This window comes from Cydia pomonella, chromosome 4 (assembly GCF_033807575.1).
Source record: "Cydia pomonella isolate Wapato2018A chromosome 4, ilCydPomo1, whole genome shotgun sequence".
NCBI lineage: Eukaryota > Metazoa > Arthropoda > Insecta > Lepidoptera > Tortricidae > Cydia > Cydia pomonella.
Genome location: NC_084706.1, coordinates 1210238 through 1225157, shown reverse-complemented (window position 1 = coordinate 1225157; position 14920 = coordinate 1210238). Strand labels below are relative to the sequence as shown.

At 43.7% G+C, this 14920-nt stretch overlaps 2 protein-coding genes across 4 annotated transcripts in view; both read right to left on the bottom strand.

Annotated features, from left to right (window-relative positions):
- LOC133516821 (gamma-tubulin complex component 2 homolog) overlaps positions 1-2453 on the bottom strand; it is a 49502-nt gene extending 47049 nt beyond the window's left edge. For 2 of the 3 annotated variants that reach the window (XR_009799288.1, XM_061849806.1), the window contains exon 1: positions 2179-2453. Coding sequence is in view for 2 of the 3 variants with exons in the window: in XM_061849806.1 (XP_061705790.1) it covers positions 2179-2268 (90 nt within the window). In the remaining variant the exon portion in view is untranslated. The remainder of the gene's footprint in view (positions 1-2178) is intronic. The other variant, XM_061849807.1, reaches the window with a different exon arrangement.
- Positions 2454-3086: 633 nt separating this feature from the next.
- On the bottom strand, positions 3087-7864 carry LOC133516822 (gamma-tubulin complex component 2 homolog). Its single transcript, XM_061849809.1, has 2 exons — positions 7782-7864; positions 3087-3920 (listed from the first exon to the last, which is right to left on the bottom strand). Exons 1-2 carry the CDS (start codon positions 7832-7834, stop codon positions 3731-3733), a joined length of 243 nt encoding a protein of 80 aa, XP_061705793.1. The 5' UTR covers positions 7835-7864; the 3' UTR covers positions 3087-3730.
- Positions 7865-14920: the final 7056 nt, after the last annotated feature.

The window sequence follows — 14920 nt, the reverse complement described above, 5'->3', positions numbered from 1 at the left end:
GAAGCAGACGAAGACCAGCTTATAAAATAATATGCTTATCATTTAAAGAGGCTTGCTATACAATTAATTTGTTTTGCTAGTTATGTAAAGATCTAAATAGAATAATTTAATTCGTTATTCAATTACATCACATCTGCCATTGAATGACTACGTAGGTATGTCCATATTATGCAAACTCTTAAAACAGCTCACCCTGTCCGAGGTCTGATAATGATAATTTGTGTAGTTTATAAAAGTATTATATATATTACCTATTAGTTTGTATACTGGCTTAGTAGTATTAGACTTAGTATTTAATTTTGGAATATTTTTTTCACACTGCACCCACCTTAGCAAATTTCTGTTTGGCCCAGTGGTTGACTGGTAGAGAATGCCTCAAGTCATTAAGTCCGCCTATTGTACGTCATACTTGTACTTATGCAATAAAGTTTAAATAATAATAATAAAATATATATCAAAATAAAGATATAATACCCCGATTTTGCGCTATGCAAGATTCAAATATGTTAAAGAGAAAAATAAATAAATTAAATAGAGTTAGACCAAGACAAGTCTGCAACGATTTTGATAGCACACGCAGTGCAAGTGTTATTTATACGTCATAATATCATAGATGTTTGACGTATAAAATAACACTTGCACTGTATGTTCTACCAAAATCGTTGCAGACTAGTCTTAGTCTGACACAAGTGGCGTATTTTTTTAAATTACTTTTCCCGACTATTACCTACTGCGGCAGCAAATTACGTTACATTATTTTGTATATTATTCACCGTTAAATAAGCTTTTAAACAACGTTTTGACGACCGGTTTGGCCTAGTGGGTAGTGACCCTGCCTACGAAGCTGATGGTCCCGGGTTCAAATCCTGGTAAGGGCATTTATTCGTGTGACGAGCATGGATATTTGTTCCTGAGTCATGGGTGTTTTCTATGTATTTAAGTATTTATATATTATATATGTCGTTGTCTAAGTACCCTCAACACAAGCCTTATTGAGCTTACTGTGGGACTTAGTCAATTTGTGTAATAATGTCCTATATTATTTATTATTATTTATTAAACAATGTGTGATAAAACTTACGACCTGACTAAGTAGACTTACCCCTTTATTAATAAAACTTAACAGCCTCTTAAAAAATTGTGTCTCTTTCTGTCAAACAGAAATGACTATCGTAGATATCAGATTCGATTCGATGAAGCGAAAGCCAGCTGTCACCGTCACCACTTGGTTAACGATCGTACGATTAACAATGTGTAACCACGTTGCTGTGGCCATGTCGATAAAGTCATATTGATGATAAAGTATCGGCATTTCTACCAATTTTTAGGGTTCCGTAGCCAAATGGCAAAAAACGGAACCCTTATAGATTCGTCATGTCCGTCTGTCTGTCCGTTTATGTCACAGCCACTTTTTTCCGAAACTATAAGAGTTATACTGCTCAAACTTGGTAAGTAGATGTATTCTATGAACCGCATTAAGATTTTTACACAAAAATACAAAAAAAAACAATGAATTTTGGGGGTTCCCCATACTTAGAACTGAAACTCAAAAAAACTTTTTTCATCAAACCCATACGTGTGGGGTATCTATGGATAGGTCTTCAAAAATGATATAGAGGTTTCTAAGATAATTTTTTTCTAAACTGAATAGTTTGCGCGAGAGACACTTCCAAAGTGGTAAAATGTTTGTGTCCCCCCCCCCCCCCTATAACTTCTAAAATAAGAGTATGATAAACTTAAAAAAAATATATGATTACATTACCATGCAAACTTCCACCGAAAATTGGTTTGAATGAGATCTAGTAAGTAGTTTTTTTTTTAATACGTCATAAATGGTACGGAACCCTTCATGGGCGAGTCCGACTTGGCCGCTTTTATATATTCTTATCAGCCATTATGTTTTTGTGTATTCAATATTACAATAATTAACGGTGGAAATTGATGTGTACGTTTAAAGATTTAAAAAAAAGTATGATATTTAAATAATGTACACGGTGCCCGCGAGGGAACGGAAAGATTTTAACAATATATTACGGATCGTATTTAGAGTCAAAAATGTGTTATAATATTTTTTTTATTCGCCTTGTTTCAGAGGTAATGACCTCGACGCACATGTAGTACTGCAGGTGCTGGATGCAGCTCAGCATGCGCTGTCTGCTACGTGTGTGATGCACCTACCCTCTCCAGGCTGTGTATGAGCTGGCACCAGGAGGGCTCGATGACCTCGACGCACATGTAGTACTGCAGGTGCTGGATGCAGCTCAGCATGCGCTGTCTGCTACGTGTGTGATGCACCTACCCTCTCCAGGCTGTGTATGAGCTGGCACCAGGAGGGCTCGATGACCTCGACGCACATGTAGTACTGCAGGTGCTGGATGCAGCTCAGCATGCGCTGTCTGCTACGTGTGTGATGCACCTACCCTCTCCAGGCTGTGTATGAGCTGGCACCAGGAGGGCTCGATGACCTCGATGCACATGTAGTACTGCAGGTGCTGGATGCAGCTCGGCATGCGCTGTCTGCTACGTGTGTGATGCACCTACCCTCTCCAGGCTGTGTATGAGCTGGCACCAGGAGGGCTCGATGACCTCGACGCACATGTAGTACTGCAGGTGCTGGATGCAGCTCAGCATGCGCTGTCTGCTACGTGTGTGATGCACCTACCCTCTCCAGGCTGTGTATGAGCTGGCACCAGGAGGGCTCGATGACCTCGACGCACATGTAGTACTGCAGGTGCTGGATGCAGCTCGGCATGCGCTGTCTGCTACGTGTGTGATGCACCTACCCTCTCCAGGCTGTGTATGAGCTGGCACCAGGAGGGCTCGATGACCTCGACGCACATGTAGTACTGCAGGTGCTGGATGCAGCTCAGCATGCGCTGTCTGCTACGTGTGTGATGCACCTACCCTCTCCAGGCTGTGTATGAGCTGGCACCAGGAGGGCTCGATGACCTCGACGCACATGTAGTACTGCAGGTGCTGGATGCAGCTCGGCATGCGCTGTCTGCTACGTGTGTGATGCACCTACCCTCTCCAGGCTGTGTATGAGCTGGCACCAGGAGGGCTCGATGACCTCGACGCACATGTAGTACTGCAGGTGCTGGATGCAGCTCGGCATGCGCTGTCTGCTACGTGTGTGATGCACCTACCCTCTCCAGGCTGTGTATGAGCTGGCACCAGGAGGGCTCGATGACCTCGACGCACATGTAGTACTGCAGGTGCTGGATGCAGCTCAGCATGCGCTGTCTGCTACGTGTGTGATGCACCTACCCTCTCCAGGCTGTGTATGAGCTGGCACCAGGAGGGCTCGATGACCTCGACGCACATGTAGTACTGCAGGTGCTGGATGCAGCTCGGCATGCGCTGTCTGCTACGTGTGTGATGCACCTACCCTCTCCAGGCTGTGTATGAGCTGGCACCAGGAGGGCTCGATGACCTCGACGCACATGTAGTACTGCAGGTGCTGGATGCAGCTCGGCATGCGCTGTCTGCTACGTGTGTGATGCACCTACCCTCTCCAGGCTGTGTATGAGCTGGCACCAGGAGGGCTCGATGACCTCGACGCACATGTAGTACTGCAGGTGCTGGATGCAGCTCAGCATGCGCTGTCTGCTACGTGTGTGATGCACCTACCCTCTCCAGGCTGTGTATGAGCTGGCACCAGGAGGGCTCGATGACCTCGACGCACATGTAGTACTGCAGGTGCTGGATGCAGCTCGGCATGCGCTGTCTGCTACGTGTGTGATGCACCTACCCTCTCCAGGCTGTGTATGAGCTGGCACCAGGAGGGCTCGATGACCTCGACGCACATGTAGTACTGCAGGTGCTGGATGCAGCTCAGCATGCGCTGGCGCAGCGCGAACGCGTCCGCGTACAGCCGCGCCTCCGAGAACCGCTTCACCACCTTGTTGTACAGCCACACTCTGGAAATAAAGAACATTTGAGTGTCGCGTTCAGAACCTGTGCGCACGCTTTGAAATTAATAATCATAATTAGATATAAATAATAATAATATAATAATATTCAGCCTATAGGTATACGTCTCACTGCTGGGCACAGGCCTCCTCTCATGCGCGAGAGGGCTTGGGCTATAGTCCCCACGCTGGCCCAATGCGGGTCACATACACCTTTGAATTTCTTAGCGGATATATGCAGGTTTCTTCACGATGTTTTCCTTCACCGAAAAGCTAGTGGTGAATATCAAATGATATTCTGTACATAAGTTCCGAAAAACTCATTGGTACGAGCCAGGGTTTGAACCCGCGAACTCCGGCGATTATATCATACGAACATTAGATATAGGGAAGAGGATCCAATCGACAAAAATCTGTAAGGGCCAATATATATTTTTTTTTTACTAATTTTGATTGGTAGGTTTGGAGAGCTTCTCATTCTGGTCGGAATAAATACGAAGTCCCAATTTGGGACAAAAGAAATGTATGTGAATTTCCGTTGAGTTACGAAAATTCCATAAGTTTTCGTCACTCAGTGGAGGATTTTGTAGGACATACCTAATAGTGGATGTGATACAACGGAAAAAACCGCATACATATCTACATCGACGATTTTTGGTACACAGGTTCTTTAGACCAAAACATTTCATTTTTCCACTAGTTCCTAAAAATCCAAAGTAATGAGGGAGGGAGGGGAGTAATAACGTTATCAAATTTTTGTATGGGATCTGATTTTTTTTTCAAAACCCTTCGTGTGGGGTATGAAATGAAAGAACATTATGAGACGATTCTCGAAATATACCTTACCTTACGTTTAACTTTTAGCCACTTGTTTTCCAAAAATCTAAAAAATATTTTCGAAACATGCCATAACTAACAATAAAAGTATATTTTCAAGATTTTTAGCTTTTTTGTTATTTCTTTTTTGTCCTATGTCTAAAATTACCGCATATATATCTACATCGAAGGCGCTTGGTACACAAGTTTCAGACTTAAAATTTTAATTTCTCCGCTAGTTCCTAACCCCCGCCCCCCCACAGTGTTTTAGAGAAGCCAAAAAGTGATATCCTCATTTTATTGCAAATTACTGTAGTTTAGATCAATTCATTACAAATGCGAGACTAAAACTCCCGCGATTACAAATGCGATACTAAATCAGTTCTCGAAGCAATCACATTTTCTTCCATATGAACTCGAAACCAGATATCCCCAAGAAAATGGCGTATAAATTAAAATACCGAAGTCTAGTTCTATGAACCGCATGAAGATTTTTACACAAAAATACAAAAAAAAAAGTTTTGGGGGTTCCCCATACTTAGAACTGAAACTCAAAAAATCTTTTTTCATCAAACCCATACCCATTGGGCTTGACACGCTCGCATTGAGGCGGAAGTTGTTGCTCCTGGTGCACTATCTCTCAATCATTCACCACCAAGTTGATAGCCCAGAGGTGTTAGAGAAGATAGGGTTGTTGGTTCCTAGGAGGGTACCGCGGGATGTGGACGGGGCGGTTGCTCCGCGCCGCCGGCCGTGTGTGTTGCTGCGGCCGTCCGCTCGAACGACGTGTTTCGCGAGGCACGCACCTACCACGCGTGCTTTATCATTGCTTCATTTGATGCTCACTCGGCACGATGACGCTGACATGTTCGCCGATCGATTAGCACAATTGTGCAAAATTGGTAGAATATTTTTAAATTTTCATAAATTTGATTGACTGACATTGTATAAGGTAATTATGTAATCTGTTTTGACATTTAATTTAATTTATTTTATTTATATTGTTTTACCATATTCCTGATTTTGATTTTTATTTATTTTCTTGTTTTCTTAGAGTGTAAGTAAAATGACAATTTTAATTAGTTTTGACATTTTTATGCGCATGATTTTTATATTTTTGTATGTCTTTGATTCAGCTTTATTAATTTATTATTCTTGATAATTTATGTTTTCCTAGCATGTAAGTGAATTGGTCTGACACTGTAATCTTACATTGTATTTAATAAATAAATATAAATATAAAATACGTGTGGGGTATCTATGGATAGGTCTTCAAAAATGATATTTAGGTTTCTAATATAATTCTTTTCTAAACTGAATAATTTGCGCGAGAGACACTTCCAAAGTGAAAAAATGTCCCCCCCCCCCCTTGTAACTTCTAAAATAACAGAATGAAAAATCTAATAAAAATATATGATATTCAATTCAATAATTTTAATTCAGAAAATAAATTCCATATACCAATACATTAAAATACAATATAAATTAAGATAAAAATTAAATATACATTACCATGCAAACTTCCACCGAAAATTGGTTTGAACGAGATCTAGTAAGTAGTTTTTTTAATACGTCATAAATGGTACGGAACCCTTCATGGGCGAGTCCGACTCGCACTTGGCCGCTTTTTTTATTATTTAAACAAAAAAAAACATGCACCAAATCTAAGCTTAAGGCCCAGTAAGTTCTTGTATAGTCGTTAGATTTGTAGCTGCCCCCCAACGGCTTATCCTTTGTCTATTGTTAATTAAAACGGCACGTGCCACTACTTGCAAAAAAAGGGTCGTGTAATTCTAATTGGCACCTGAGCGCGGGCTAGTCTAACGCTCAAAAAACCAGTGTCGGTGTGCTCTCCGATAACGCGCCTTTGTTACGCATATCGAGGACATATTTTAGGCTGGTTCGGTAGCGTTCGCTTCGCCGGCACTCAGTAACCGTATAGGGACCACACAAGAACTCGCAAATTATTTTTCCATTTATTCATTTTGAATCTTATTTCAATTACCATAGAAGTTGTAATTAAATAACCGGTTAAAATGACCGGGCCCTTTTTTTTGCAGGTAGTGGCACACGCCGTTTTAGTTAACAATGGACAACGGATAAGCCGTTGGGGGCCAGCTAGAAATCTAACAACTATAATTCTCTCACTCTTACTGAGCGTAATCTTGAGCGAGATAGATGTGCGTGCCCGGGAGCGCGTATATCATGTTTTTGAATGTTAAGTATTTGTACTAAATAAAAAAAAGTAATGACAAACACAAATTGACGATTTTAAGAAGCAAAATTCATATTTTTAGCTTTTGTGAAATTTGTTACAAATTATTAAAGTGCATTTTAGATATATGTTCGTGATTTTTTTCTAACGAGCGAAAGTCAAAACCTCTGGGTGCAAACCCAGCGTGCCAATCGTTTACGCTCCGTAGCGGACGAAACGCAACTGTCTCTGTCGTAGTAATGGAGGAGTGATAGAGAGATGACTACGATACGGAGCCTAAACGATTGGCATGTTTGGCTAGGCACCCCGGATTTGAATCGATCGAGTCCACACTCGTTGTTAAGGAAATGATTCCTGAATTGCACACCTCGCGTCTTTGGCGTTTAGGAAGCCTCGACCTCCACACTCCCGTGGGATGTACAATGTTATTATTATTATTATATGTATGGAGTGAGTACTTTAAGATAATTTATTTATCTATAGCCTAAACTAACTCTGCGCCGACTTCGACTTTATAAAAGTCATATTAACATATAAATTTGAGATTTCCACATTTTGTGATCGCAAATGCCACGCAGAGTTACCTCGGTCCGTCTTTAAAGCTCTGGGTTCCTAAAATAGCCGTCACATCGCGGCCGTAATTACAGCGGGTAATGACGGCACTAGATCATTACGTAAACAAAGAAAATGGCGCGGTTTCCTAGCGGGCGGTGATCAAAGGAACAGTCTTTTTGCGTCCGTAATATTGCGGCCGCTATAAGACGGCACCTAGGGAGTTTTAAACGCCGTGTTGCCGTGTGTGTCGCCTGGACGTATTCTAGTTGAAACAAATGAGTTACTTGCAAAGGAGCCTCTCGACGTGCTTGCAGTAGAAGAGGTGGCGGAAGATCATCTGGTAGCAGGCGACGGCCTTGTGGTTGAGCACGAGCGACACGGGCCAGCGCACCTCCAGCCCGAACGTGAACGTAATGAGTTACTTGCAAAGGAGCCTCTCGACGTGCTTGCAGTAGAAGAGGTGGCGGAAGATCATCTGGTAGCAGGCGACGGCCTTGTGGTTGAGCACGAGCGACACGGGCCAGCGCACCTCCAGCCCGAACGTGAACGTAATGAGTTACTTGCAAAGGAGCCTCTCGACGTGCTTGCAGTAGAAGAGGTGGCGGAAGATCATCTGGTAGCAGGCGACGGCCTTGTGGTTGAGCACGAGCGACACGGGCCAGCGCACCTCCAGCCCGAACGTGAACGTAATGAGTTACTTGCAAAGGAGCCTCTCGACGTGCTTGCAGTAGAAGAGGTGGCGGAAGATCATCTGGTAGCAGGCGACGGCCTTGTGGTTGAGCACGAGCGACACGGGCCAGCGCACCTCCAGCCCGAACGTGAACGTAATGAGTTACTTGCAAAGGAGCCTCTCGACGTGCTTGCAGTAGAAGAGGTGGCGGAAGATCATCTGGTAGCAGGCGACGGCCTTGTGGTTGAGCACGAGCGACACGGGCCAGCGCACCTCCAGCCCGAACGTGAACGTAATGAGTTACTTGCAAAGGAGCCTCTCGACGTGCTTGCAGTAGAAGAGGTGGCGGAAGATCATCTGGTAGCAGGCGACGGCCTTGTGGTTGAGCACGAGCGACACGGGCCAGCGCACCTCCAGCCCGAACGTGAACGTAATGAGTTACTTGCAAAGGAGCCTCTCGACGTGCTTGCAGTAGAAGAGGTGGCGGAAGATCATCTGGTAGCAGGCGACGGCCTTGTGGTTGAGCACGAGCGACACGGGCCAGCGCACCTCCAGCCCGAACGTGAACGTAATGAGTTACTTGCAAAGGAGCCTCTCGACGTGCTTGCAGTAGAAGAGGTGGCGGAAGATCATCTGGTAGCAGGCGACGGCCTTGTGGTTGAGCACGAGCGACACGGGCCAGCGCACCTCCAGCCCGAACGTGAACGTAATGAGTTACTTGCAAAGGAGCCTCTCGACGTGCTTGCAGTAGAAGAGGTGGCGGAAGATCATCTGGTAGCAGGCGACGGCCTTGTGGTTGAGCACGAGCGACACGGGCCAGCGCACCTCCAGCCCGAACGTGAACGTAATGAGTTACTTGCAAAGGAGCCTCTCGACGTGCTTGCAGTAGAAGAGGTGGCGGAAGATCATCTGGTAGCAGGCGACGGCCTTGTGGTTGAGCACGAGCGACACGGGCCAGCGCACCTCCAGCCCGAACGTGAACGTAATGAGTTACTTGCAAAGGAGCCTCTCGACGTGCTTGCAGTAGAAGAGGTGGCGGAAGATCATCTGGTAGCAGGCGACGGCCTTGTGGTTGAGCACGAGCGACACGGGCCAGCGCACCTCCAGCCCGAACGTGAACGTAATGAGTTACTTGCAAAGGAGCCTCTCGACGTGCTTGCAGTAGAAGAGGTGGCGGAAGATCATCTGGTAGCAGGCGACGGCCTTGTGGTTGAGCACGAGCGACACGGGCCAGCGCACCTCCAGCCCGAACGTGAACGTAATGAGTTACTTGCAAAGGAGCCTCTCGACGTGCTTGCAGTAGAAGAGGTGGCGGAAGATCATCTGGTAGCAGGCGACGGCCTTGTGGTTGAGCACGAGCGACACGGGCCAGCGCACCTCCAGCCCGAACGTGAACGTAATGAGTTACTTGCAAAGGAGCCTCTCGACGTGCTTGCAGTAGAAGAGGTGGCGGAAGATCATCTGGTAGCAGGCGACGGCCTTGTGGTTGAGCACGAGCGACACGGGCCAGCGCACCTCCAGCCCGAACGTGAACGTAATGAGTTACTTGCAAAGGAGCCTCTCGACGTGCTTGCAGTAGAAGAGGTGGCGGAAGATCATCTGGTAGCAGGCGACGGCCTTGTGGTTGAGCACGAGCGACACGGGCCAGCGCACCTCCAGCCCGAACGTGAACGTAATGAGTTACTTGCAAAGGAGCCTCTCGACGTGCTTGCAGTAGAAGAGGTGGCGGAAGATCATCTGGTAGCAGGCGACGGCCTTGTGGTTGAGCACGAGCGACACGGGCCAGCGCACCTCCAGCCCGAACGTGAACGTAATGAGTTACTTGCAAAGGAGCCTCTCGACGTGCTTGCAGTAGAAGAGGTGGCGGAAGATCATCTGGTAGCAGGCGACGGCCTTGTGGTTGAGCACGAGCGACACGGGCCAGCGCACCTCCAGCCCGAACGTGAACGTAATGAGTTACTTGCAAAGGAGCCTCTCGACGTGCTTGCAGTAGAAGAGGTGGCGGAAGATCATCTGGTAGCAGGCGACGGCCTTGTGGTTGAGCACGAGCGACACGGGCCAGCGCACCTCCAGCCCGAACGTGAACGTAATGAGTTACTTGCAAAGGAGCCTCTCGACGTGCTTGCAGTAGAAGAGGTGGCGGAAGATCATCTGGTAGCAGGCGACGGCCTTGTGGTTGAGCACGAGCGACACGGGCCAGCGCACCTCCAGCCCGAACGTGAACGTAATGAGTTACTTGCAAAGGAGCCTCTCGACGTGCTTGCAGTAGAAGAGGTGGCGGAAGATCATCTGGTAGCAGGCGACGGCCTTGTGGTTGAGCACGAGCGACACGGGCCAGCGCACCTCCAGCCCGAACGTGAACGTAATGAGTTACTTGCAAAGGAGCCTCTCGACGTGCTTGCAGTAGAAGAGGTGGCGGAAGATCATCTGGTAGCAGGCGACGGCCTTGTGGTTGAGCACGAGCGACACGGGCCAGCGCACCTCCAGCCCGAACGTGAACGTAATGAGTTACTTGCAAAGGAGCCTCTCGACGTGCTTGCAGTAGAAGAGGTGGCGGAAGATCATCTGGTAGCAGGCGACGGCCTTGTGGTTGAGCACGAGCGACACGGGCCAGCGCACCTCCAGCCCGAACGTGAACGTAATGAGTTACTTGCAAAGGAGCCTCTCGACGTGCTTGCAGTAGAAGAGGTGGCGGAAGATCATCTGGTAGCAGGCGACGGCCTTGTGGTTGAGCACGAGCGACACGGGCCAGCGCACCTCCAGCCCGAACGTGAACGTAATGAGTTACTTGCAAAGGAGCCTCTCGACGTGCTTGCAGTAGAAGAGGTGGCGGAAGATCATCTGGTAGCAGGCGACGGCCTTGTGGTTGAGCACGAGCGACACGGGCCAGCGCACCTCCAGCCCGAACGTGAACGTAATGAGTTACTTGCAAAGGAGCCTCTCGACGTGCTTGCAGTAGAAGAGGTGGCGGAAGATCATCTGGTAGCAGGCGACGGCCTTGTGGTTGAGCACGAGCGACACGGGCCAGCGCACCTCCAGCCCGAACGTGAACGTAATGAGTTACTTGCAAAGGAGCCTCTCGACGTGCTTGCAGTAGAAGAGGTGGCGGAAGATCATCTGGTAGCAGGCGACGGCCTTGTGGTTGAGCACGAGCGACACGGGCCAGCGCACCTCCAGCCCGAACGTGAACGTAATGAGTTACTTGCAAAGGAGCCTCTCGACGTGCTTGCAGTAGAAGAGGTGGCGGAAGATCATCTGGTAGCAGGCGACGGCCTTGTGGTTGAGCACGAGCGACACGGGCCAGCGCACCTCCAGCCCGAACGTGAACGTAATGAGTTACTTGCAAAGGAGCCTCTCGACGTGCTTGCAGTAGAAGAGGTGGCGGAAGATCATCTGGTAGCAGGCGACGGCCTTGTGGTTGAGCACGAGCGACACGGGCCAGCGCACCTCCAGCCCGAACGTGAACGACTCCGTGCCCGTCAGCGGCGGGCTGTCCTTGTTCTGCTTGTACTCTGCCAGCGGAAACGTTACCCTTACTAATTGGTACATTCGTCGTTCGTTCAGACCTATCGGCCCTCATTAGGAGGATTTGGTTTTCTAAAAAACCAATCCGTTTCTGTATACGTAATAGTATATTAATGTTGTAGACCTCCTGATTGCCAAACTTATGATCTTTGTCACTGTTTGAGATAAGTTTGAACATAGCTTTAAAAAACATTGTATGTTTAACATTAGTGCTAATATTTGCTGCTTGCAAACATTTTAGAATAAATTCAGTCTGTGGTGCGCTGTGACATAATATATATATTTGTTTTATCACCTAAACGGCAAATAATGGCCACATTTACCTTTTAGGTGATCAAGTCAAAAGCAAATAATATAAAACTCACATAGATCAACAATGGGGGAATAAGTAGGGTAACAACTTTAATCCACTGAATTATATATAAATGAATTATGTAGTTTATTAGAAAACACAACGGGTAATGAGGGCGCCACTGGACGGCCGATACAGTCTTAATCTTCTAAGTCCCAGGATAGTCAGTTTCGTGTTTTGAATTGGCTACTTGACAGTTTTTTGTAAATAATGTCAAACGATCTTGATTTTCCTGAGGATCAAATGTCTATAAGGGACTCATGGCATTTAAGCAACACAAAGGTCAGAAATAAGAGTTAAAGTCTAACGCTCGCACTCGACGATTGAAACGCCTCTAACAAAATGATAACATGATGTGACGTCACATTATATAAGTCTGTCCTAAATGTATAGAAGATCAAGGAGATTGCCATTTTGACCCTGAAATATTGCGTTTATGTGTATACGAGTAGTTGTTATGCAATTTATTTTTCAATAAAATGTATGGAATCGAATGGTACCATTTTTTTTCTATTTCTAGTTGTTATGCAATTTATTTTTCAATAAAATGTATGGAATCGAATGGTACCATTTTTTTTTTCTATATTTGAAGGACGAAAAAAAAAAATTTTTTTTTTGAGATTTTGTAGTCTTATATTTTTTTATATTCTCAGTATAATTTTTTAAACTCCACTTTTTTATAATGGATGGCTGTAAATTTTGTTATAATATTCAACATGTGTCAAGTACCAATTTGGAACTTTTATTTGACTTAAAACTACGTGTTAAAATAAACCCTTTTTCAACTCGTCGACTGTAATTAAGATTTCTTCATCCATACCTATACATAATCGCTAACCGGGCGCTAGCCGCGCGTTTCTGTCTTTGGACAACATTTTTATCTACTGGGATACTTATCAATTTTCTTTAATTATTTAGGTTTTATAGTAAAAGTATTATTTTAGATGACTCGTAGATAAAGTAATGTATATAATAGTGATATAATGAAGCTTTTCAATCCCGTACCTTACTTAGGCAACTCAGCAAGCTTCGTTGCCTAAATACGGAACTCGACTGAAAAGCTCTCTATTATACCACGATTATATAAAATATTGGGGCATTACCTATGAAATTGGCGTTTTTGTTCATAAGTATTAGTCTTATCATAGTTTATTTATTTTAATAATAAGAATAATAATTTAATATTAATTTTAATATTATATTAATTTTAATATTATAATAATTTAATATTTAATATTAATTTAATAACATAACTTCGAAGTACTTTTAGGGTTCCGTTTTTGTTCATAAGTATTAGTCTTATCATAGTTTATTTATTTTAATAATAAGAATGAAACCTATGTTTACGAATAAATATATGATTTATGAATAATAATTTTAATATTATATTAATTTAATATTAATTTTAATATTATAATAATTTAATATTTAATATTAATTTAATAACATAACTTCGAAGTACTTTTAGGGTTCCGTAGCCAAATGGCAAAAAACGGAACCCTTATAGATTCGTCATGTCCGTCTGTCTGTCCGCTCATGTCACAGCCACTTTTTCCCGAAACTATAAGAGCTATACTGTTCAAACTTGGTATGTAGATGTATTCTATGAACCGCATTAAGATTTTTACACAAAAATAGAAAAAAAAAATTTTTTCCCCATTCTTAAAACTGAAACTCAAAAAATCTTTTTTCATCAAACCCATACGTGTGGGGTATCTATGGATAGGTCTTTAAAAATGATAGTGAGGTTTCTAATATAATTTTTTTCTAAACTGAATAGTTTGCGCGAGAGACACTTCCAAAGTGGTAAAATGTGTGTCCCCCCCTCCCCGTAACTTCTAAAATAACAGAATGAAAAATCAAAAAAAATGTATGATATACATTGCCATGCAAACTTCCACCGAAAATTGGTTTGAACGAGATCTAGTAAGTAGTTTTTTTAATACGTCATAAAATTAAAAAAAAAAAAAAAATCATCAAACCCATACGTGTGGGGTATCTATGGATAGGCCTTCAAAAATGATATTTAAGTTTCTAATATCATATTTTTCTAAACTAATTAGTTTGCGCGAGAGACACTTCCAAAGTGAAAAAAGATGTCCCCCCCCCCCCTGTAACTTCTAAAATAACAGAATGAAAAATCTGAGAAAAAATATATGATATACATTACCATGCAAACTTCCACCGAAAATTGGTTTGAACGAGATCTAGTAAGTAGTTTTTTTAATACGTCATAAAATTAAAAAAAAAAAAAAATCATCAAACCCATACGTGTGGGGTATCTATGGATAGGCCTTCAAAAATGATATTTAGGTTTCTAATATCATATTTTTCTAAACTAATTAGTTTGCGCGAGAGACACTTCCAAAGTGAAAAAATGTGTCCCCCCCCCCCCTGTAACTTCTAAAATAACAGAATGAAAAATCTAAAAAAAATATATGATATACATTACCATGCAAACTTCCACCGAAAATTGGTTTGAACGAGATCTAGTAAGTAGTTTTTATAATAAGTCATAAAAAAAAGTAAAAGGTAATTTTTTTTATACGTCATAAATGGTACGGAACCCTTCATGGGCGAGTCCGACTTTTTTAATGTCATTAGTGCGCTACATAACAACGATTTTACATACAATTATTTGCTACTTTTATTGTTTTATGCATTCAGAATACCGCCCTGAAAACAGCTCTTTTCATGTGCTGCCGGCTCGAGTATTTAAATTACTTATACTTTTCTGACGGGACAGATAAAAAAAAAAATATGAGATAGAAAATGTGCCTTACAAATGTCTCAGATTACTGGCAAAAAGTTTGGTTTGAAAATGCCATCACAAAATAATCCGCAAAATTCATTGTATGAAAAAACGAATTTTGTTA

Coding starts and splice junctions, on each gene's coding strand:
- LOC133516822 (XM_061849809.1), bottom strand. CDS start 7,834: ATGATCTTCCGCCACCTCTTCTACTGCAAGCACGTCGAGAGGCTCCTT. Junction 3,921..7,781: donor GTCGAGAGGCTCCTTTGCAA/GTAACTCATTTG, acceptor CTTTATTTCCAG/AGTGTGGCTGTACAACAAGG.